Genomic DNA, 22,286 nt, shown 5'->3' with positions numbered 1-22,286 from the left:
TCATCTTCCTAAGGCTTTCACCTGATCATGTCACCATCTACTCAACAACCTCCAGAATAGGCTTTGCTTCAGTCTAACTGAGACCTGATAAGGACCTAACTTGAAAAGGCATCTCCAGTCATCCTGATCTATATCTGGCCACTGGACCCAGATGGGTCACTGGAGGAGAGAGTGAGGCTGGTGACATTGCACAGCCCTCCCTCACTTAAATCCAGTTCACTTGCATATCATCACCTTGATCCCTTGACTCAGGCAGCACCCACTCAGTGATTAAGGCTTAATAAAAAAAAAGAGACAAAGAATGGCTTCTTTTAAAAAATATAGATCTGGGAAGGGAAGACCCTCAAGGTTTCTGGGGAAAACAGAAACAATTGTTATTTACATTCATTCTGGGCCAATCAGGCCCAAACAGTGACCAAGTAGGGCTTGGTCTTGGATCAGAGTGGTTTGTGGTTAAGGCTGGTCTTTAAGAGAAAAAAAATGAAAAGAAGGGAAAAAAAGAGGAAGGGAGGGAGGAAAATCCTCCCTCACTTAAATCCAGTTCACTTGCAAGGCATCACCTTAATGATGTCATGTCCTCTTCCAGAAAATAGAACAGACAGCAGCCTCTGTGAGTAGAGAAGGAGTTGCCCACTAGGTACCAAACTTCCAGTTGGGCAACACTTTCCTTCTTTCTTTGTTTCTTTCTTACTTTTTTTCCTCCCTCCCTTCCTCTTTTTTTCCCTTCTTTTCATTTTTTTTCTCTTAAAGACCAGCCTTAACCACAAACCACTCTGATCCAAGACCAAGCCCTACTTGGTCACTGTTTGGGCCTGGTTGGCCCAGAATGAATGTAAATAACAATTGTTTCTGTTTTCCCCAGAAACCCTGAAGGTCTTCCCTTCCCAGATCTATATTTTTTAAAAGAAGCCATTTTTTGTCTCATTTTTTTTTAATTAAGCGTTGACCACTGAGTGGGTGCTGCCTGAGTCAGAGTGAGACCTGTTAAACACCTTAGCTTGAAAAGGCCAAGGGCTTCTACTGCATCCTGGGCAAACTCCAATGGTCCTGATTCATAATGAGAATAGACTTAGAAGCTACACCATTTGTCTTCTTTGGCTTGAGAACCAGTTCTTTGCACCTAGGAAGGCACTGTAAACATGAACAGCACATGATTCCTCTGAGGACACACAAGACAAAACTCACAGGCAGATACTTTAGCCAAAGAAAATTCTGCACTCCAAAACTTTTCTGTAGCCCATAGATTTTGGCAGTCCAACAGCCATCCTGCGGATGTTAAAATAGCAGGCAGCCCATTTTCACCCCCCTACTCCTCTTGTATCACAATTCTTTCCTCAAGGAGTCAGAGCAGCTTCCAGAATAGGTAGCAGGTCCATCACACACACATACACACACACACAAGTAACATGGCAAGCAAGATTACAATCGGTGAATAAAGAAAGCCAAGATGGCAGGAGCTTCAGGCGTCCAGTCCTTTCGCAACATCCATGCGCTTCAGGAGTGTGGCAAGCACTTCCTGTGCATGGATCAGGGCAGGGGTGGGGGGCATTTCCTGGACCTCTCCAGAGGCCAGATCACTTGCAAAGATTCTCTAGATAAGGCCCTAGGTCCTTACTCTCCCCACAGGCTTTTCAGTTGTCCTCCTGGAAAGGCCAAAGAAGACAGCCAAGCAGGCCTTCCCTTCCATATCCTGCAGTGTTTTGGCCCTGGTTCACTCCTGCAGCTTCTCCTGGCTCAACTTTTCCCAGATGCTCGGGGCCAACTCCCGGGATGCCTGGTCCCTAGGTGGCTGGTTATTTCTATGTGATGAGCTCCCTCTATGTGGCCAGGCCTGGGGGAACATAGTCCACCAGGTTCAGTTTGAATTCAGGTCCTCTGACTACCCCATCTCCAGTGGACACCTCCTGGTTCCCACGGGTTGCCCTAGGTTCCCAGTCCAGGCTCTTTGTATTTGGAATTTGTATTGTACACTGGGCTCTTTTACTCCTCTGTGTATTTTGTATTTTACTCCACTCTGTGAGTGAGCCTGCTCTATAACCCACCTGACAGGTCCAGTCGTTCTTGGGAATACTTCCATTCCCAAGGCCATGGCGCACTTTTTCTGTCTCATCAAGGTTTTCCTTGCTAGGCAGAGCCTGACAAATGTTTTCTGGGAGATGTTTACCATCAGCAGTTCTATACCGTGTTCTGCCTCCTCTGGACTCACCAGAACCTGACTCAATAGTTCAACTTTGGTCCAGGGTGTCAAAGAGTGAGTCATTTTGGTGTCCTTATCTTTCCTGGCCTTTGTGATTTATCTCAAAGGGATGTTGAGGCACAGGGGCCAAAGCCTCAGAGGTCCCTCCCTCCCTCTTTCCTTTCTTGATCTCATCCTGAGGGGAGGGGTTCTCTTTGGAGAGGGGTGGATAGGTTTTCTTAGGGCTGGGCGATTTGATCTGACATGAACCCAAATCTCTGATTTCCTGTTGTAATTGAACAATACAATTCTATAATTATGGAGGGCCCAGATCTTCTTTTCTGCCCTTTCCCCATTTTTTAAAAATTCTATTTAAGGTTTCCTTGAACAAGTTATAAGAGGCTTCTCCTTTGGTAGTTTTGAGTAGCCATTTATTAAAAGCATTCCATTTCTTCAGGTAATTTTGTTTTATCCTGATCAAAAGAACCCTATGTTGGCTAATAGTGATAAGGGTCATCTTGGATCCATTTCTGCCATTTAGTTAAATGCCTGAAGGTTTGGGGCACATAACATAAACATGTGGCCAGCAGCCATCATCTTGGAGGGTAGCTTGGAAAGTTTGGTTCTCCTTGGAAACTTGGTCAAGATCTTACTTTATTTTGGAATTTGTCTTTTCACCAAGTAATATGTACTACCTAAATTAAAAATTGGGGGTTTAATCAGTTGCTAACCCTAACTACACTAAATCCTGGTACTCATCAATCCCAACCTACAGGTTCTCACAAGTCCCCACCAGCAAGGTCTTCACCAATTCCCTCTTTACAAGGTATCTGCTCTGTGAAACTCACAAAGGAGTCTCCACCCTGTGGCCACAAACCCTTGAGCCCTTTGGGCCTTACTCATTGATCAACCTTTCCCTTGCAGGTCTTTATTCACTCTGGTACCTCTTTTCCTCCTAATAAATTAACTCTACTGAAAGAGACAGGACATTGGGGTTCAAGCAGGGAGGCATTTACCAGACCCTCAAGGGGGAAATGGCAAGCTAGACATCAAAATGTTTAAGCTGGTACCAAAGAAGCTGGATTTTGCCTCCAATGGTCATGAAGAAGCTCCTCATCATGATGAATCCTACTTCTGACATCCGAAATATCAGCTGGGCAAAGACTCAACATTCAGAAGAGTCCAAGATGAGTTGAAACCAGAAAAGTTTTATTAGCAGGAACATAAGACATTAATGCTAAGGCACCCCAGTACAAAGTGCAAAGGGGCTGATTAATTGTGATAGAATGATTAATTGAAGTATGTGTCCTCCTGACTAGAGGGAATGGAGGCATAGTTCAAGTGCAAAACCTGAAGCTTGTACTGAGTGAGTATAGGACATGCACATGCTCAGAGAATAGGAGAATCTAGTCTGGCTGCTCCAAAGATCAGGGGCTAGGGAATGCTTTCTATGGTTTTGTGACAAAGAGAGGCATGAGAATAGGAGAAATGCAAAGTACCTGGGACCACTACGTTTGTGCAAGCTCTGTCCATTTGGGGTCAGTATGAACCAGTTTGAGCCAGCCCCGTGGTTGCTGGCACAGTAGATGTGTTTCAGACTCACCCCTGGAAACTGCAAAGGATCAATGGTATGTCAAACTTGAGCAACACTCATTCCACTTCCTGATTGGCTGATTTGATTCCCTGATTATTTTAGCCTCTCTTGGATAATGAGAGAGCTCAAGCAAATCATAGTGATTAGTTAACTTGTTATCATTCCATTTCCACAGAGCCTCCAGCCTAGGAGTGGCAGGGGCAATTTATGTTTGAAAATCACAAAGGGGAGGTCCTGGGAGAAGTAAAGAGTGTACAGTCTTTACCAGGAACAGGTAAGGCGCAGAAACAGGATGTTTTGCAGGAACAATTGACCACTAGGCTGGTTTGGGCCACTTTGGGTGATCACAGTTTAGCAAGGTCAGTGAGAGAACACCAGGAACGGCATCTGGGAGTGAGCAAGCCTGGCTACTGCAGGCTCCTGTTTGGCACCTTTTGGCAAATAGGCTCACTCTGTGTCCCAGTGCACCCGGCTGGTGAGGTTAGCTCATAGAAAACAGACATATTAATCTCAGGGGCACTTTAACAAATGTAAATCCAGTTGATGGGATTGAGTTTGTCCGAAACTAAATTCTAATGGGACATCATTTAAAGTCACATGTGTTTTTCTTTTTTTTTTCTTTTTAGGCAATTTGGGGCTAAGTGACTCGCCCAGGGTCACACAGCTAGTAAGTGTCAAGTGTTTGGTCTGAGGCCAGATTTGAACTCAGGTCCTCCCTACTTCAGGGCCAGTGTTCTATCCACTGCACCACCTAGCTGCCCCTCACATGTGTTTTTCTATTAGGGTAATTATGATGTTTGACCTTAGTTTGGGGATTAAAATTGTCCAACTAGAATAAAAGAGACTGAGGCAGAGCTCTGAGACAATACACTTTATTAAAGATTTCCTGGTCGCCTCTAATGAAGTGGACCTCAGATCTTCCTCACAGTCTGAGGCTCTCCCTTCTTCCAGTACTTTGTTTTTTAGGGGTTGATACCCAAATATGCAAAAGAAGCATGGCAAAATACAGCACCCCATGGGCTGATAAATGTTGCTCTTCAGGGCCAAAAATGACAAATGGGGAGCACAGGTTGGATGAAGCCTGGGACATCTCCACTGACTGAGTGGTCATAAGATAGTCACTTATACTGGCTGGACAAGAGAGAATGGTCCAGAGATACAAAAATGACTTGGGGAACTTTCTAAAGCACCAAGCAGAGCCACCCATGCTGGTTTTGGACATGGAAATTGAGTAAAACAGGATGGAGATATCTTTGTCAGCATCTTACGGCTGCACAAGTGAGCCTTGGTAAACAAGGAGTGGACATTAAAGTTTGAGGTCCACTACAAGAACCAAGCTATCCCCATATAATTTATGTAGAATATCAAACTGATTAATACTGACTGAAATAGAGGAGGTATCCAAATGAATGACTTCTCACCGTAGGTCAGATTTTAATGCAAAATATGCATAAAATTTGATATGAAGGTGATGTCCAGAAATTGTAATAAGAAATAAAAGTGTAATCGGACCAAAATTATGCTACACTGGTCTGTGAATGCAACCAGCCCACAGCGTCAAATTGAGAAATGCATAAAGTGATTTTCTATTTAAGATGATTTGGAAATGCATTAAATTGAATTGGTGTCATTAGACTGCCAACAATTTTATCTCATATTTTAAATCCATAAAATCATTTTGCTATCATCTTCTAATTTTCCATATATTGGGATATTTAGGGACCCACTGTGTACGAATGTTGCTAATTAAAGAATGATTCCTAGAAGGTGATAGGATTGTTTTTGATGCTCAGTCGCTGTCACCTCTGACTCTTTGTGATCCCATGTTCCACAGCACGCCAGGCCTTTCCATCCTTCACTATCTCCCCAAGTTTTTCCAAGCTCATGCTCGTTGCTTCCATGACACTGTCCGCCTCATCCTCTGCCACCTCTTCTCTCTTCCTTTCATCATTTACAACATCAGGATCTTTCCAGTGAGTCCTGTCTTCTCATCATGTGGCCAAAGTTTCAGTTTCAGTATTTGACCTTCTACTGAATAGCATGAATTATTTGGATTTGATCTCCTTGCAGTCCAAGGGACTCTCAAAAATCTTCTCCAGCATCACAGTTTGAAAGGGCCAATTCTGTGGCAATCAGCTTTCCTTACGTTCCAACTCTCACAGCCACACATAGCTACTGGAAAAACAGCGGCTTGGACTAAACTTACCTTTATCGGGCAAGGTGATGGCTCTGCTTTTCAGTCTGCTTTCCAGATTAGCCATAGCTTGCCTGCCAAGGAGCAAGCATCTTTTAATTCTAAGGCTGCAGTTGCCATTTACAGTGATCTCTGAGCCCAAGAATATAAGCTCCATTTCTTCTCCCTCTATCTGCCAGAAGGTAATGGGACCAGTCGCCATGATTTTAGTTTTTTTTTTTTAATGTTAAGCTTCGAGCTAGCTTTAACACTCTCCTTTTACCCTTCTCAAGAAGTTTCTTAGAACTTCTTCACTTTCTGCCATCAGAGTGCAATCATCTGCATATCTGACATTAAGCCAATCAGGGTCAACTGACTGGCCCAGGGTCACACAGCTTGTAAGTGTCTGAGGTCAGATTTGAATTCAAGTCCTCTTGATTTCAGAGCCAGTGCTCTATCCACTGCACCACCTAACTGCCCCGACACTGGTGACATTTCTCCCAGCAATCTCAGTTCTGTCTTTTGATTTGTCCAGACCAGCATTTAACCTGATGTACTCTGCATATGTGAAATAAATAAGGTGGCCACAGACAGCTTTGTTGTACCCCTTCCTCAATCTTGAAGCAGTCAGTTGTTTCACGTTCACTTCTAACCTGCTGCTTGACCTGCATATACGTTCCTCAGGAGAAAAGTAAGATGATCTAGGAGTCCCATCTCTTGGAGAACTGCCTGCATTCTGTTGTGATCCACACAGTCAATGAAACAGAAGTGGATGTTTCTCTCTGGAATTCCCATGCTTTCTTCCTAACCCAGCAAAGGTTGGCAATTTGCTCTCTTGTTCCTCTGCCTCTTTGAGAACCAGCTTGCACTTCTGCTCATTGCTGGATCACATGGAGCTGAAGTCTAGCTTGCAGAATCTTAAGCATAACTTTGCTGGAGTGTGAAATGAGTGCATTGTTTGGAAATTTAAACATCCTTCAGCATAACCCTTCTTTAGGATTGGGACTTAAACTCATGTTTTATATTTTAATTTTTTCAAATTACATACAAGACCAATATTTTAAACTTTTATTTTTTTAAATTTTGAGTTCCAAATTTTCTCCTTCCCTCTTCCCTTTACCTTGATATTGTGATGTGAAACTGTGTGTGTGCAATACAAGATGGTCCTGTGCCCAGTGCCAGCAAAGGGTTCCTTATCATTTCCTTCTGACTAGTTGTCTGACCCCTTTACTGTCTATGAACTGAGAGCTCTCTAAGCTGCAGCTGTTGCCCTGGTGAGGAGTGGCCTTCACCACAGTGTTCTCCAGGCCTAACCACCATCAATTTTCCTGTGACCTCCTGAGTTATCTTGTTTTGGAAAATTGTCTTATGCTGACTTTTTCTTGGTTCTTCTACTCAAGCATTTGATTCAAAGCATTATTTAAAGTTGTTTGGAGGGGGATTTGGGAGAGTTCTGGTGAGTTTCTGCCCTTACTGGGCCATCTTGGCTCCTCCCCCCTTCTTAAAGTCATACATTTAGTCTTTACTTAGTTTATGATACTATAAATTGCTGCAGGCTGAAAAAAAATTGTTGCCCTCTTGTGTGTCTCTTGTTTGCCTACCAAATTTGACAGGAGTTAGAAAAACAGCAGGAGAGACTGTCTTTTTGAAGGCTTTGCAAGTTCCCCAGAAAAACTTTCATTCTCTCTACGCCCTTTTTCCTTTGGCTGATCTGGCCACAGGAAACAGTGTCTTTAGATTTAGCAAGGCGCAACACCATCTCCTGTAGAGGAATCCCAGAAGGTCCCTCAGACTGCCCAGGTCCCTGGATTGTATGTGACAATCAGCCCAGACGCCTCTTACAGGGTTGGTAGCTCCTCTCATTTCCCCTGCCAGGATGGCGGAGCAGCAGCAACCATGGAAGGCTGGTTAGATAGAAATCGCAGGACCTCTTACCTGCCTGGGAGTGGCTGCTTCTCCACATGACGGTTCTGCTCTGCCTCACGTGCATCCAGGGAAGCCCTTCCTCATCACCATGATTGTCGGCTCACAAAAACCAGGAGGCAAAAACAATCTCAAGTCAATGAGAAGTTTCCTGACTGTCCTGTGCAGTAGCCTGAACATAGGCTGATACATGCATGTCGGTGGCCTGCAGGAGACCACAAAATTCCTCCAAATTGTCCTAGTGTTTATACCCTTGATCAAACACCTCTGATTTCTTCCCTTCACCAAACATTGTTCCCCAGTTGACATGATATTGATGCAAGTTCCTTTCCTTATTCTGAAGACCTTCTGTTTCAGAGAACATCCAGATGTCTTCTTTCATGCAGTGCTATAGTTTATGAGCCTATTTCCTCCCGTTTTAGTTTTGCAACCTGGTGTGACGACATGAATTATTTCCCATTATTTCATCATTCTGTTACAGTCAGACACAAAATATAACCTTTACCACTAACCTCCATGTTCCAGAGAAAGGCATGTCCTCATGGAGCACATTCATAAGGTTTCTTCTTAGTATGAATCTTCTGATAAGGATAAGAGATGATCTCTGGCTGAAGGCCTTCTCACATTGAGTCCATAAATGACTTGTACCCCGAATTTTGTGCTGTCTTAGAACCTCTGTACTCCATTTACATGCCTTTCCACAATAAGTTTTATATCTTGTATGAATTCTCTGATGTGAAAGGAGAGCCGACTTTTGCCTGAAGGCTTTACCACATGGATTGCATTCTCTCCAGTGTGGATTCTCTGATGTTTAACAAGAGCTAAATCTGAAAGCCATTCCACACCGATTACATTCATAAGGTTTCTCTGCATTGTGGATTTTCTGATGTACTCTAAGAGCAGTTCCCTGTGTAAAAGCCTTTCTACATTGATTACATTCATAAAGTTTCTCTCCAGTGTGAATTCTCTGATGTTCAACAAGTTTACATCTATGTGCAAAAGCCTTTCCGCACTGATTACATTCATAAGGTTTCTCCCCAGTGTGGATTCTCTGATGTTCAACAAGATGACATCTATGTACAAAAGCCTTTCTGCACTGATTACACTCATAAGGTTTCTCTCCAGTGTGGCTTCTCTGATGTACTCTAAGATTCGACCTCTGTGTAAAAGCTTTTCCACACTGATTACATTCATAAGGTTTCTCTCCAGTGTGGCTTCTCTGATGTACTCTAAGATTGGACCTCTGTGTAAAAGCTTTTCCACATTGATTACATTCATAAGGTTTCTCACCAGTATGGATTCTTTTATGTAAAGCAAGACTAGCCCTCATTAAGAAAGATTTTCCACACTGATTACATTCATAAGGTTTCTCTCCAGTGTGAATTATTTGGTGTACTCTAAGAGAGGACCTCTGTGTAAAAGCCTTTCCACACTGATTGCATTCATAAGGTTTCTCTCCAGTGTGGCTTTTCCAATGTTCAGTAAGACTGCCCCTGACTGTAAAAGCCTTTCCACATTGATTACATTCATAAGGTTTCTCTCCAGTGTGAATTCTCTGATGTCTGGCAAGAGTGGCACTGTCTCTAAAAGCCTTTCCACATTGATTACATTCATAAGACTTCTCTCCAGTATGGCTTCTCTGATGTCTAGCAAGAGTGGAATTGTCTCTAAAAGCCTTTCCACAATGATTACATTCATAAGGTTTCTCACAAGTGTGGATTCTTTTATGTAAAGTAAGATTAGCCTTCAGTGGGAATGATTTTCCACACTGATTACATTCATAAGGTTTTTCTCCTGTGTGGATTCTCTGATGTTCAGCAAGACTGGAGCCACCTCTGAAAGTCTTTCCACATTGATTACATTCATAAGGTTTCTCATCAGTATGGATTCTTTTATGTAAAGCAAGAGTAGCTCTCAGTTGGAAAGATTTTCCACACTGATTACATTCATATGGTTTCTCTCCCGTGTGACTTCTCTGATGTACAATAAGACTGCCCTTCTGAGTAAAAGCCTTTCCACATTGATTACATTCATAAGGTTTCTCGCCAGTGTGGATTCTTTTATGTAAAGCAAGATTAGCCCTTAGTAGGAAAGATTTTTCACACTGATTACATTCATAAGGTTTCACCCCTGTGTGGATTCTCTGATGTTTAGCAAGATTTGAGTTGCCTGTGAAAGCTTTTCCACACTGATTGCAGTCATAAAGTTTCTCCCCAGTGTGGATTCTCTGATGTTCAGCAAGACAACATCTCAGTGTAAAAGCCTTTCCACACTGATTACATTCATAAGGTTTCTCTTCAGTATGGATTCTCTGATGTTTAGCAAGATGAGCCCTCTGTAAGAAAGATTTTCCACACTGATTACATTCATAAGATTTTTCTCCAGCGTGAATTCTTTGATGTTGAGCAAGACTGGAGCTGCCTCAGAAAGTCTTTCCACACTGATTACATTCATAAGATTTCTCACCAGTGTGGATTTTCTGATGTACACTGAGATAAGACCTCTGGGTAAAAGCCTTTCCACTTTGATCACATTTATAAGATTTCTCTCCAGTGTGGATTCTCTGATGTTGATCCAGACTTGCCCTGTTTGTGAAAGCCTTTCCACACTGATTACATTCATAAAGTTTCTCTCCAGTGTGGATTCTCTGATGTAGAGCACAGAATTCTCCCCAAGTGATGTCACAGGGACCATCATCCATGGATCTTTGCTCCTGAATTTCTTCCACAGAAAGACTTAGCTCTGCCATAGTCTCCTTCACTTCCAGTCTCATGTCTCCTTCTGAAAGAAACAAGCAATAAAATGTGTAATTATTTCCCCTTCCCTCCATTGGCAGAACATAAATTCCTTTATATTCTCTTTCCCCAGGTAAAGAGAAAAGTCTTCAAACTTCAAGTCTTCAAATTAGCAGAACAAATTGTATCAAAATGCCATTAGCTCACATCCCAAGGATGATTTAATTTACAAAGAGCTTTGCACACAATTACATCGGATCCTCACAACAAACCTGTGACAGAGGCAGAGCATTATTATCACTTTCACAACTCAGGCCACAAGTTCAGAATGGCTGAGTGAACTGACTGAAATCCCAGAGACAGAGACGAGAACTCAAACCCATGACTTAGCATGCTCTGTCCATAGTACTAGACAGACTGTTTCCACTTTCAATCTTTCCTTTTCATCATCTGTACTTTCAAATTTTTTTCCCTAGATATATGCCATTTGGTGCACATATACTAAATATTCAAATTATTTCATAATCTTTCATGTCTGGAAGTATTATGTAATTTCTCTAGTAATAGCTTTCAATCTTATTCCTTTCTCTTGCAGTATTTGAGGTCATATGAAGAATACCAGTACTGTTTTTTGTGTTTATCTAAAGCATAAAAGATTTCATTCTGGCCTTTAACAAATTTTATTTGTGAGGCAACTGGACTTGTCCAGGGTCATACAGCTGGTAAATGTCAAGTGTCTCAGGCCAAATTTGAACTCAGGTCCTCCTGATTCCAAGGCCGGCACTCTATCAACTGTACCACCTCGCTGCCCCTTGGCCTATTAATGTTTTGGGCTAGCCATTACTTATTTTTTTTTTAAATTGTCTTTAAGTGCCTGGGCTCACTAAAATAAAAATGAAATCCTTGTAATAATGATTGCACATGTATAACCTATATCAGATTGCTTACCATTTCAGGGAGAGGAGAGGGGAAAGATGGAAAGAATTTGGAATTTGAAATCTAAACAAATGTTTGAAAAGTTTTAATGTCTAATAGGAGAAAATAAAACATATTAAAAAATAAAATGTTTGTACTAAAAAAAATTCTCATAATAAATGCAATTTTTAAAACATATGGTCTTTCCCATGTCTGAAAATATGTATCTCATACATGAATTTGAGTCTATCATCCTTTTGTAAAGAAGTGGACAGGTGACGTAGATGGGGAAGGTTGGAGGTGAAGCTGAAGTGACTGGCTGCTTGTGGAAGGTGGTTTTGCTTCATCTTGTTCTGAAGGTTCTTCAACCAGCTACAATGTCAGCAGACAATGATGCTTCCCTCTCCATTTATGATGAGACTTTGAGATCAAAACTTGCTCAAAAAGCTAAAGAGGCACCATTTGTCCCAATTGGAATGGCAGGCTTTGCAGCTATTGTTGCATATGGATTATACAAACTGAGGAGTAGAGGGGACACTAAAATGTCTGTCCACCTGATTCACACGAGTGTGGGAGCCCAAGGTTTCGTAGTAGGAGCAATGACTGTTGGTATATTGTACTCCATGTATCGGGAATACTGGGTAAAACCCAAACCTTAGGAGGAAAGATGCTGTCTTCATGCTGATGTTTTAGAGTTAGATACCTCACATTGAGGTCATCTGTTTATGTTTAAAAATAAATCATTTAGGGATATGTGGTTCTAAAAAGCAGCACACGTCAGAGACAAGCAATCATGATATTTTAAAGATGGGATTTTTTTTCATGGAAGTTTGAGTTTCCCAGGTGATTCAAGGTATACTGATTAGTATCAGAGAGTGAATTAGGAGAGCTAAGTTAGCACAAAAGGAACTGGTCACTGAAGCTTACTTGGGATAAATTATATTCATATTCCTCAAATCTCAAAAATTAATGATTGAAAAATCAGAGGGCCAAGACATAGCTCCTATTGCTTTAAGACAGGAAATATTTGGGGATATAATATGGGAAGCTGCTTTAACACAATTTAGGAAACACTTCCTCATCTTGTAGAATGATGGAAACTTCAGTGTCTAGGGCTGCCTGGCTTTGACTAGGACCAAAAGAACATCTGTAAGAAAAACATGAAATAAAATATTGTAGCAAGAATATTCTTCTTTATATTTAAGATGAGCCTTGAATAGTTGTTAACCAGGCTACCTAACACAGTAGTATTTATTATGAAGTTAGTAAAAGATAATAACAAGTGGTATGGCTTAGTTGTATTTTTGCTGCTACCATATTGAAATTGTTTTTTAAATGCCATCTGTTTTATGTGTATTTGAACTGCTTGTTCAGCAGTAAAGAGACTTAAAATGTGTGCAGTATTGTGTTTTCTCTCTAAGAGTCATGTCCAATTGAAAAATACATTACTGTCCTTTAGATCTGATGGTTTATCATATTATGGGCGCATTCTCCTAATGCAAATGTTGACATATTTAAGTAATGCTTTGTTACACTTGTGGAATTCTAATGTTTAAAATGAATTGACATTCCATGGTAATAACATGGTATGGATATTATTAAATAAAATGAACACATCACACACACAGAAAAGAAGTGGACAGCATGCTTCATTATTAGTCTTCTGGAAGCTCTTTCCCATTTATGGTTTCACAAACCCCATTGGAGGTTCTATACAGCTGTCCAAAGGATTAACTAAAAATTTGTTAATGTCACCTTAAGTATTAAGTAATCATCCACTTTTGTTGCTAAGATATTTATGCTCTGGGACAACAAGCTTGCACAAATTTCAATGATAATAGAATTCTTTTTGCAGTGATTCCACATCATTATGGTCAGGCATGTAATGCTTTTGGGGTTCTTACAATAAGAACATCACACTCTGACTGCTTCTGACTATTGTAACATGTTTTTTCCATTTCTCAACATCAAATTATTTCCAAACTTCCAGAAACGTTGGACATTCATGTGCAAATGGTCACAAGCATGCACAGACCCTCAATGGCTCTTTGGAACTGCACCACAATAGCCCTCTCATTCCTGGGTTACCTTGTAATCACATCTCCTCAAAGCTGTAATCACCAGATCAAGATGTTACAGGGGTTTGCATTCTTGCAGCAGAGATAACAGGCTCTTTGGAACCATGATTGCTCTGCATGTACAGTACAGGCCACATTGAAGCCATCATGGACCCCTACAAATGTTCTACAAAAACAGACCATAAAGAACCCCTCATTGCAATGCTAAGATTGTTCTCAGATTTGAACCTATCCTCTACTTATGTTATTATTTGCCTCCCTGTCAGCTTCTCAAATGAACTGTTTGGCAACACAGATTAGTCATTCAGTAGTTTCAATGAAAACGTGCCTGGTTTTTCATTGGCAGAAAAAAGAAAGCTATGTCTGAAGAAATACTATCCTTTCAACATTGATTTTAAATACAAACATTGTTTAAAAAAAGATACATTCTGTGCAATTAACTTCCAAATACATTTATCATTGTACATTATCATAGTCTTATATCATAGGACACACTACTTGTCATGAGCCAGGAGAAAAATAAATCTTTTATATAATAACCATCAGTTCATTGTATTTACTGGTTAGGGAGCTAAAAACAATGAATTTTCATCATTTGGGATTGTCTTAGATCATTGCATTGTTGAGAAAAGCTAAGTCATTCATAATTCCTCATGAAACAATATTACTCTTATGATGTACCATGTTCTGGTTCTGTTCACTTCATTATGCATCAATTCATGTAAGTCTTTCCAGGATTTTCTAAAATCATCCTGCTTGTCATATCTTACAGCACAATAGTATTCCAGTAAAATCATATATCACTGCTTGTTTAGCCATTCCCCAATTGATGTGCATCACTTCACTTTCTAATTTTTTGCCCCCACAAAAAGAGCTGCTATAAATATTTTTATACAAATAGGTGCTTGTCCCTTTTTTTGGATGTCTACCTAGAAGTGGCATTGCTGGACGAAAGGGTATGCACAGTTTTATAGCCTTTTGAACATAGTTCCAAATTGCTCTCCAGAATGATTGAATCAGTTCACAACTCCACCAACAGTGCATTGATGTCCCAGTTTTCCCACATCCCCTCCAATATCCAACATTTTCCTTTTTGGTGATATTAGCCACTCTGATTGGTGTGAGGTAGTACTTCCAAGGTGTTTTAATGTGTGTTTCTCTGATCAATATTGATTTAGAATATTTTTTCATATGACTATACATGCTAGCTATTATTTTAATCATGATTTTGATTTAGATGATTTCCCCCCAATTGTGTTCTCCTTCTTGGATTGTTATTATCCTCACTCCTTGTCATTTCTCTGTTGAACTAAATGTATTTCCATTCAAAAACAATCTCTTTTCAAGTAGATCAATTAAGAGTAAGGTTCATCTTCTGTTCTTCTTCTCTATCTCCATGTATGTTTACTATGTTGGGAGCTCCCTGATAGCAGAGACTTTCTTTTACCTTTCTTTGTACCCTTAGAGCTTAGCACAGTGCTTAAAACACAAGGTGCTTAATCAGTGTTTATTGATTGCTTGACTGGGCAGAGGGCTGACAGCAGACCCTAACCTCTACTTCAATCCCTGCATTCTGGCCTCTCTCTGAATTATCAAACGCATGTTCTGGCTTCAGTCATAGTTCTGTCTCTTTCTTGCATTAGGTTCTAACTCTGATGGAACCTGACCAGACCCAACATTGAAGATCACAGATGCTCCCTTTTAGGCTCCTGAAGGGTCTTATACCATGGGACACCTTCAAGTCTCTACCTCCCAGCTCCCTAAACTGAGGTCATAGTCACTACATGAACTTGGTCAATGAGTCTCCAAGAATCAGACAGAGATTGAGCCATAGAGATCAGGAAAGGGACTTGGGCTAATGATTTATGTATAGCTCAGCCTCACACGACTTCTAAGTAAGACAGCAGCCTTCACTCCAACTCATGTGCTCCTGGATGAGAGAGAGAAAATCATGAAATCAGGCCACCTGGGTCCATTACAAATTTCAGCTACCTAATCTTAGCTGGACCCTCATTGTGGCAAGGCAATCTTTTGACATCTACCAAGCTGACTCCCCATGCCACTCACCACAGTAGCTTTTCCAAATCTTTTCATTCATCCCCAACCCTCCCTAACGGCTAACCCTACCCCTAACCCTATCCACACCTTCTCACTTAAGAACTAGGCCTCTTACTTCATTGAAAAAACTGGACATTTATCAAGAGCTATCTTATTCTCCTTATCTCACATAAATCAGAGCCCTTATTTCCTTTTTGGCCCCAGTATCAGAAGATACTTGCTTGCTATATTTGCTAAAACAAATCTCTTTATGTGTGCAAATAATCCCATTCCATCCCTCATCTAGCCTATTATATTCTTCCCCCAGTATATCCATTTTTTCACTGATTTTCACTCTCTCCCACACTAATGACTCCTTCCCTGTTGACACAAATAAAATCATTTCTCTCAAAACACCCTCAATGATTCATACATCCCCATGAGATACTGTCCAATTTATTTCCTCTTTTTTAGAACTAAACAGATAGAGATGACCATTTACAACTGGTGTCTCCAACTCCTTTCCCTTGCTTTTTTTGAAACTCTCTGTAGTCTTGCTCCCACCTTCATTGTTCAACTGACCCTTCTTTCTCCAGAATTACGAATAATCTTCAAATTGTCATTTCTTTAACCTCATTCTTCTTGACTTGTCTGCAGGCTTTGACACTGTCAATCACCCCTTTTTCTTGATACTCTTCTCTCTAAGTTTTAGTGACACAACTCTCTCCTGGTTCTCCTTCTACCATATCCAAAGTGAAACTCATTCTTTTTGCCCCAATCCTCAAATCTTCCTACTTTCCCAATGCTATGGCAGGCATCCTCCAATAATCCAGGCTCAGAGATGAAGTATCATGCACTTCTCATCAACTCTTACACACTCACACTCCTGACCCCACATTCAATATGGAACAAAGTCCTGTGATTCCACTTGTGTGACATCTCTTCCACCATTGACACTTTCTTGATTCAGACCCTAATCACCTCACACCTCAGATATTTCAGTGCCCGCTGGTTGATCTGGCTGCCTCTCTCCCTCCAGTCAGGCAATCCTCAACCCAGTTGTCAAGGTCATTGTCCTAAAACTCTCACCTGACCATGTCACCACCCACTCAACAACCTCCTCTGGCTCCCCAGCAAAGGATCCAATATAAAATCCTCCCTCAGGCTGCTAGAGCCCTTCATCACCTCCCCTTCTCCTGCTTTTCCAGTCTTTTTTTCACCCTACTTCCCCCCATATATGCTATATGGTATGGGCCTCCTTTCTGTTCTGTGAACAGGACACTCCACCTCCTGACTCCCTGGGTTTTTCTCAATACCCTTTTTGCCTAGAACACTTGCCCTGGCTTCCCTGAAGCCCTGGCTATAGCCCCTCTTTTACAATAAATCATTTTCAATCCTTCTTAACTTTAGTGCCTTCCCTCTCTTGACCTGCTCCAATTTATCCTGTCCATAGTGGGTATCTGCATACTTGTTGGAGTGTTGTCAGCCCCACCAGACTGTGAGTTCCAAGAGAGCCGGGGATGTCCTGGTATCTCTTTATGTCTCTGGTGCTTAGCAAAGGGTCTGGCATGCAGGAGGCACTTAATAAATGTTTGTTGGCTTGAAGGTCTAAGAAAGAGCTCATATTGGAGAACCTAACCCCTTTTGATACTTTCAGAAGATTCCAGGTCCCCAAATTCCAAATAATGACTTCTTATAAGATGATAGATTTATCCCTAGAAGGAGCTGAAAGGCTATGGAGTCTAACTGCCTCATTTGACAAATGGGGAAACTGAGGCTCCATTTTTCAGTGAATGACCCAGGAAGTCACCGCTAAAAAAAAATCTGAGAAAGAATTCCAAGTCAGGTCTTCCTGCCCCCAAATCTAGCACTTGCTTCACCATAACACATAGCAGCCTCTTGTAATCACAGGTCTCATATACTTGCTTTCGCCTCATTCACCTAGACAGCAGCTCCTCAGGCTTTCTTGCTCCAGCATCCATGGTGCTTCCTTTTGCTCAAAATAAGAGACCACATCTTCTCTGGGAACTGGAAGCCCTGGGCATGGGAGTCAGTTAGGGATGAGCATGGAGAGAAACTTGTAATTTAGTTCACTTTAGGGAGAAGAGTGTAGATACAGAGCTGCTCCACTTTGAGAATCTCTCCATTCTGGTCACATACTGACCCATCAGAGTTTGTGTTGCAAGTAACCCAAAATGGGATGTGTTGTACAACCTGTTCTGAGAAACAGCCAAACCCTCTGCCCCCCATCCTGTTATGCTCCGTTCTGGCAGAAATTCCTCACGCCTAAACTGGGTAAAAGGGTAATTGTGCCCCAGCTCCAGGGACCTTGATGAATCACCCTTTGCCCTGTCCTCCTGTACTGGCTCCTCACTTCCTGAGACCTATAGAACCCTTGTGTACTGTTCATTCAGGAAGTGTTTGCCCCTTTGGGTGAGAGGTGGGGGAAAAATCATGGAATCTGTTTGGAGTCAGAGAATTTGATCTTGTGCACCTTCTTCATAGAAGGATAGACTCATTGTGTAGTTTCCATTGTCTAGAAATCAGAGGCAGCTGATGGTGCAGTAGAGAGAGCCCTGGACCTGGAGTCAGGGTTGCCTGAGGTTAAATCCTGTCTCAGATAGTTACCAGCTGGGTACCTCTGGACAAGTCACTTAACAGCTGTTTGTCTCAGTTTTCCAACTGTAAATTGGGGATAATATCACCCAACTTCGAAGGTTATTGTGAAGATAAAGTAACATAATAGTGTAAAGAAATCACTTTTCCCGGCACATGGCAAATAGCTGGTGAATATAAATGCCTATTCCCTTCGCTTCGTGTCCCACCATCTTTGTGGGAATTTTGGGGTAATAGGAAGGAAGATGAAGGACAAATGTGCTACACTGGCTACAAGACCTATGAGCAACCAATGTCTGCTTGTCAAATAGAAGACTATTCCAAATACTAGGCCCATCCCAAAGAGGAAGGGGTTGCAAGGAAAAGCTGCCTGAGCAGTTCTCAGGGATTTGGCAGACAAAATTCACGTCCAGCTAGAGGTTAGACCAAATAACTCCCTGAGATTAGTTGCACATCTGAGATTCTTCCACACCAATTGGATCTCCGACCTGAAGCTACCTAGAATTGGTAAGAGACAGCATCAGGTGCAACAAAGGAAACTCTCTGGTTCCTATCACAGAATGCAAAGATTTCTTCTAGGAAAACTAGGCAGCATGAGGGGTCTGTCTCTTGGACACAGGAGACTAATATTTTCTCTCTCTAATAATTGATAGATCCTCCAAACCCTGCACACTAGGGAATGAAGATGTCCCCTTTGCTTGCAGACTCAGAGTTACCAGGGGAAGTGTCCTTACCCAGGGATAGTAGGTTCCAGGCATTCTCCAGCATGACCCCCTTGTACAACGCCTTCTGAGGATGGTCCAAGAGGCTCCACTCCTCCTGGGTGAAGTCCACAGCCACATCCTTGAATGTCACTCTCTCCTAAATCATCAAAAGTCATAGGCCATAGAGCTGAAAAACACTGCAGAGGTAAATAGTCTGATCCTCATTGATTTATAGGAGGAAACTTGAAACCCAGAGAAGGGATTTGCCCAATAGCCATGTCCTTTGTGATTGCCAGACTGAACACCTGAAATCATTGTCATTAAGAGCCCAATGGAATTTTGAGAAAAGCATTTTATATGGTTATCAGTTGGAATAAATCTGAGAAATATCTTATTTTGCAATGTATCTTCTTGTGGAATCAGGGAGAAAATGTATTCTATCTGTGAGGTGTGTGGATCTATGGAGAAGAAAGAGAGTGATGTGAAATTTCTTCCCTTTCAGAAGTGTGTGGTATATTTTAAAGAAAACTCTGTGAAGTCTTTATGAGAAGCTGAGATGGGATGAGGGAGTTTTATGAGATCTTTTGAAAAAGAACAAAGTTAAACATCTAGTTTGTTTCCTGAGAGCTTGAAGAAAGTCTTATCTGGATGAAAACATGAAGAGAATTCTAAAGAGATATTCATCAGATTCTGGACTGCATTGAGTGGTATGAGATGCTTTTCAGCCAAGTGAAGAAGAGTTATGTATTATTACATTGTGGGCTTGAGGTCACTCTGGGTATGTGTCATATCCAAAACAGTTTATACTTTTGTTTTATGATTGCTTTCATTTGTCCATGGTGTATATTCCTTAATTACAAAATTAATTACATAATAATCAACAAGGTTGAGGGCAATGTCTTTCATTAGCTGGACCCTTTTTTCTGGGACCCCCATTTGTCTTCCAGGTAAGAGGCCCTTCAAAGCCTCAGGCTGGAATCGGCAAAGTCTATCCTGGCCTGCTAAGGCAGCATGGAGTCTCAGAAAGATTCCTGGTTGGGAGAGTTAGGAGACTTTGTCCTGGCTTTGTCCCTGTGTGGCCAAGGGCAAACTTTCCCTTCTACAAAGCTTGTTTTTTCCTTCTATAAAATCAGGGAACTTGGCTGGAACCTCTGTTTCTTCAGCTCTGATATTATAGGAATGGATATCAAGGAGAAAGGCCAGCAGCTTCAAAGGGTGTACAGAGCCCGCTGGCTCCTAAGGAATGTACGGGCTACGGGGTGGTGTTGCAGGCACACTGGCTAGGGCAGAGGCCCTGGACGTGGAAAAGAAGGTCACACAATAGTACTGTGGTCAGAAAGGTGAGAACAGAGATGAGAGATGTGCCTACAATGGCCATGAGCCAGGGCTGTAATAACAAAGATGAAAATGGACCACAGTGTGCAGACTAGCTGAAGGGTGGCCCGATGGTCAGACTAGAATGGCAGGACATGCACATGGTGGCATCGAGGGTATGCAGGTTAGAAAATGGACAATGGCCATGTGGTGGCACTGGAGTGAGTTTAGGATGCAAACCCAGGCCATATGCACAGCAGTGCTAAGGCTAGGAACCTGGGACAGCTTAAGGTGGAGACCCAGGATCGATACATAGTGGCCACGTGGTGATGCTGCAGATGTTCCTTAGAATACAAACCCAGGCCATATAAAGTGGCCACACGGTGGCGCTGTGGTCGCGTGAGTTAGCAGAGAGCCTTAGCTCAAGCACACACTGGCAACATAGCCAGGGTAGAACCTTAGGACATACCCATACTGGCCACATGGTGGCGCTGAGGTCACATAGGTTACACTAGATTCCTAGAGTCTGACCATGCACACAGGGGCCACATGGTGGCGCTGCGGGTCACACAGATTAGCACACAGCATTGTGTGGCCGCACTACTGTGACTCACAGATTTGCTCAGAAATCCCGGGTGGAGCGCCTGCAGGGAGGGGGCAATGGGGAGCCGCCCCCAACCCCCACCTACATCTTCACCATACCGTCCCCCCCGGCGCCTCTGGGGTTGACCTCCAGGCCCACCCTGACCAGAGCGCAAGGTTGTTAGAGTCTGGAGGAGGGAAAGCGGTGAAAGGCCCAGCCTGGAAGTGGAAGAGCACCGCTGAGGCCTCTGGGAAATGTAGTGTTGAGGCAGACTCTCAGTGCATTCTGGGAGTGGTAGTTCCGCTTGGGGTCTGTGGAGTCCTGGGTGTGTGATGCTAGAGACTGCTCCTCTCCTTCCCTCCCAGTCACAGCAGTATTCAGTTCAGTGAACATTGATTAAGTGCTTGCTGCCTCTGCGTTAGGAGAGAGGCCGCTCGTGGATTGGACGGAGGGCTGGTGCCACCTAGAACCCAGACCTGTGCTTCAATCTCACCTCTAGTAAGTGGACACTTACTAGCAATGTGAGTGCAGGCAATGTCTCCCGAATGCTCAGGGAACTCTCTAGGACTGCAGTTGCAAACTGCTCCATTTTCAAGATGAGCAAACTGCCAACCAGAGGAAAGAAAACTTCATCTCCTAGGGTCATAGACTTCTAGCTGGAAGGGATCTCTGAGATGTTCATTCTCAGAAGAGAAAACAGGTTCAGTCCTGCCATGGCCACACAGAGAACACATCAGAGCCAGGTGTCTCATGGCACTCAGGCAGTTCATTCTCTGCTTCCAGGGGAGGCGAGACCTCCACGGGAGGGAGTAGATCCTTTCCTGGGGGCTGATACAGCTGAGGCTCCCTCCAGCTTCCTGACTCCAGTTTGTCCATGAGAGTGCACCTTCCTCCTTCATTCTTCCCCCCTGAAGCAGAGGCTACCTAAGGTTCAAGCCTGGTTGCAGGACTGAGCTCTTTTGGGGAAAAGGCTGTGAACATTTCCTGTTGGCCTCTGGAGTAGGGTGGAGGGTATTCTGAGACATGGTGCTGGAAGTCTGGTTCCTGCTGAATGAGCCTCCAATCTCTCCTGGGAGCAGGGAATGGGTACCCTGGCTCAGACAGCTGGTCCCATCACCCTCCATCACAAATCCAAATCCTGAAGTCCTTGTCATCTCTGAAGACACACAATCATCCAATGTCTTTGATGGAAGGAATCCTGGAAAACATCTAGTTCACACCTCCTGGGCAGAAATCTCCTTGCCAGTCCATTTCCAGTCATGGGGAACCCTATGATTTCCGGGGCAGCTTGTTCCAGACAGTTCCTGGCATGTAGTAGGTGTTAAGAAATGCTTATTGACTGATGGACTCTGCAAATTATATTCTTAGAGAATGGCCTTAGCGAGTGGGATGCTGAAAAGTTGAGTGACTTGGCCAGGGTCATGCAGCTACTAAGCGT

At 42.6% G+C, this 22,286-nt stretch overlaps 2 protein-coding genes and 1 pseudogene across 2 annotated transcripts; 1 reads left to right on the top strand and 2 right to left on the bottom strand.

Moving 5' to 3' along the window:
• Window positions 1-8,677: 8,677 nt before the first annotated feature.
• Window positions 8,678-10,893, bottom strand: LOC114040052 (zinc finger protein 665-like). The gene is made up of 3 exons (XM_027858035.1): window positions 10,874-10,893; window positions 10,130-10,283; window positions 8,678-9,877 (listed from the first exon to the last, which is right to left on the bottom strand). Exons 1-3 carry the CDS (start codon window positions 10,891-10,893, stop codon window positions 8,678-8,680), a joined length of 1,374 nt encoding a protein of 457 aa, XP_027713836.1.
• Window positions 10,894-11,857: 964 nt separating this feature from the next.
• Window positions 11,858-12,224, top strand: LOC114040044 (annotated as a pseudogene).
• A 2,785-nt stretch (window positions 12,225-15,009) lies between these two features.
• LOC114040043 (putative protein ZNF720) lies at window positions 15,010-20,738 on the bottom strand. The gene is made up of 4 exons (XM_027858020.1): window positions 20,731-20,738; window positions 18,982-19,103; window positions 17,573-17,668; window positions 15,010-15,524 (listed from the first exon to the last, which is right to left on the bottom strand). Exons 1-4 carry the CDS (start codon window positions 20,736-20,738, stop codon window positions 15,505-15,507), a joined length of 246 nt encoding a protein of 81 aa, XP_027713821.1. The 3' UTR covers window positions 15,010-15,504.
• Window positions 20,739-22,286: the final 1,548 nt, after the last annotated feature.

Source organism: Vombatus ursinus, unplaced genomic scaffold (assembly GCF_900497805.2).
Source record: "Vombatus ursinus unplaced genomic scaffold, bare-nosed wombat genome assembly UNPS02012622.1, whole genome shotgun sequence".
NCBI lineage: Eukaryota > Metazoa > Chordata > Mammalia > Diprotodontia > Vombatidae > Vombatus > Vombatus ursinus.
This window is presented reverse-complemented; position numbering and strand designations above follow the sequence as displayed.

Coding starts and splice junctions, on each gene's coding strand:
- LOC114040052 (XM_027858035.1), bottom strand. CDS start 10,893: ATGCTCTGCCTCTGTCACAG. Junction 10,284..10,873: donor ATGCTCTGCCTCTGTCACAG/GTTTGTTGTGAG, acceptor TTTCTGAGGCAG/CTCCAGTCTTGCTCAACATC. Junction 9,878..10,129: donor AATGTAATCAGTGTGGAAAG/GCTTTTACACTG, acceptor CAATGTGGAAAG/GCTTTTACTCAGAAGGGCAG.
- LOC114040043 (XM_027858020.1), bottom strand. Junction 17,669..18,981: donor CTGGAACCTACTATCCCTGG/GTAAGGACACTT, acceptor TCCCATGCCCAG/GGCTTCCAGTTCCCAGAGAA. Junction 15,525..17,572: donor CCTGAGGAGCTGCTGTCTAG/GTGAATGAGGCG, acceptor TCTCTCATCCAG/GAGCACATGAGTTGGAGTGA.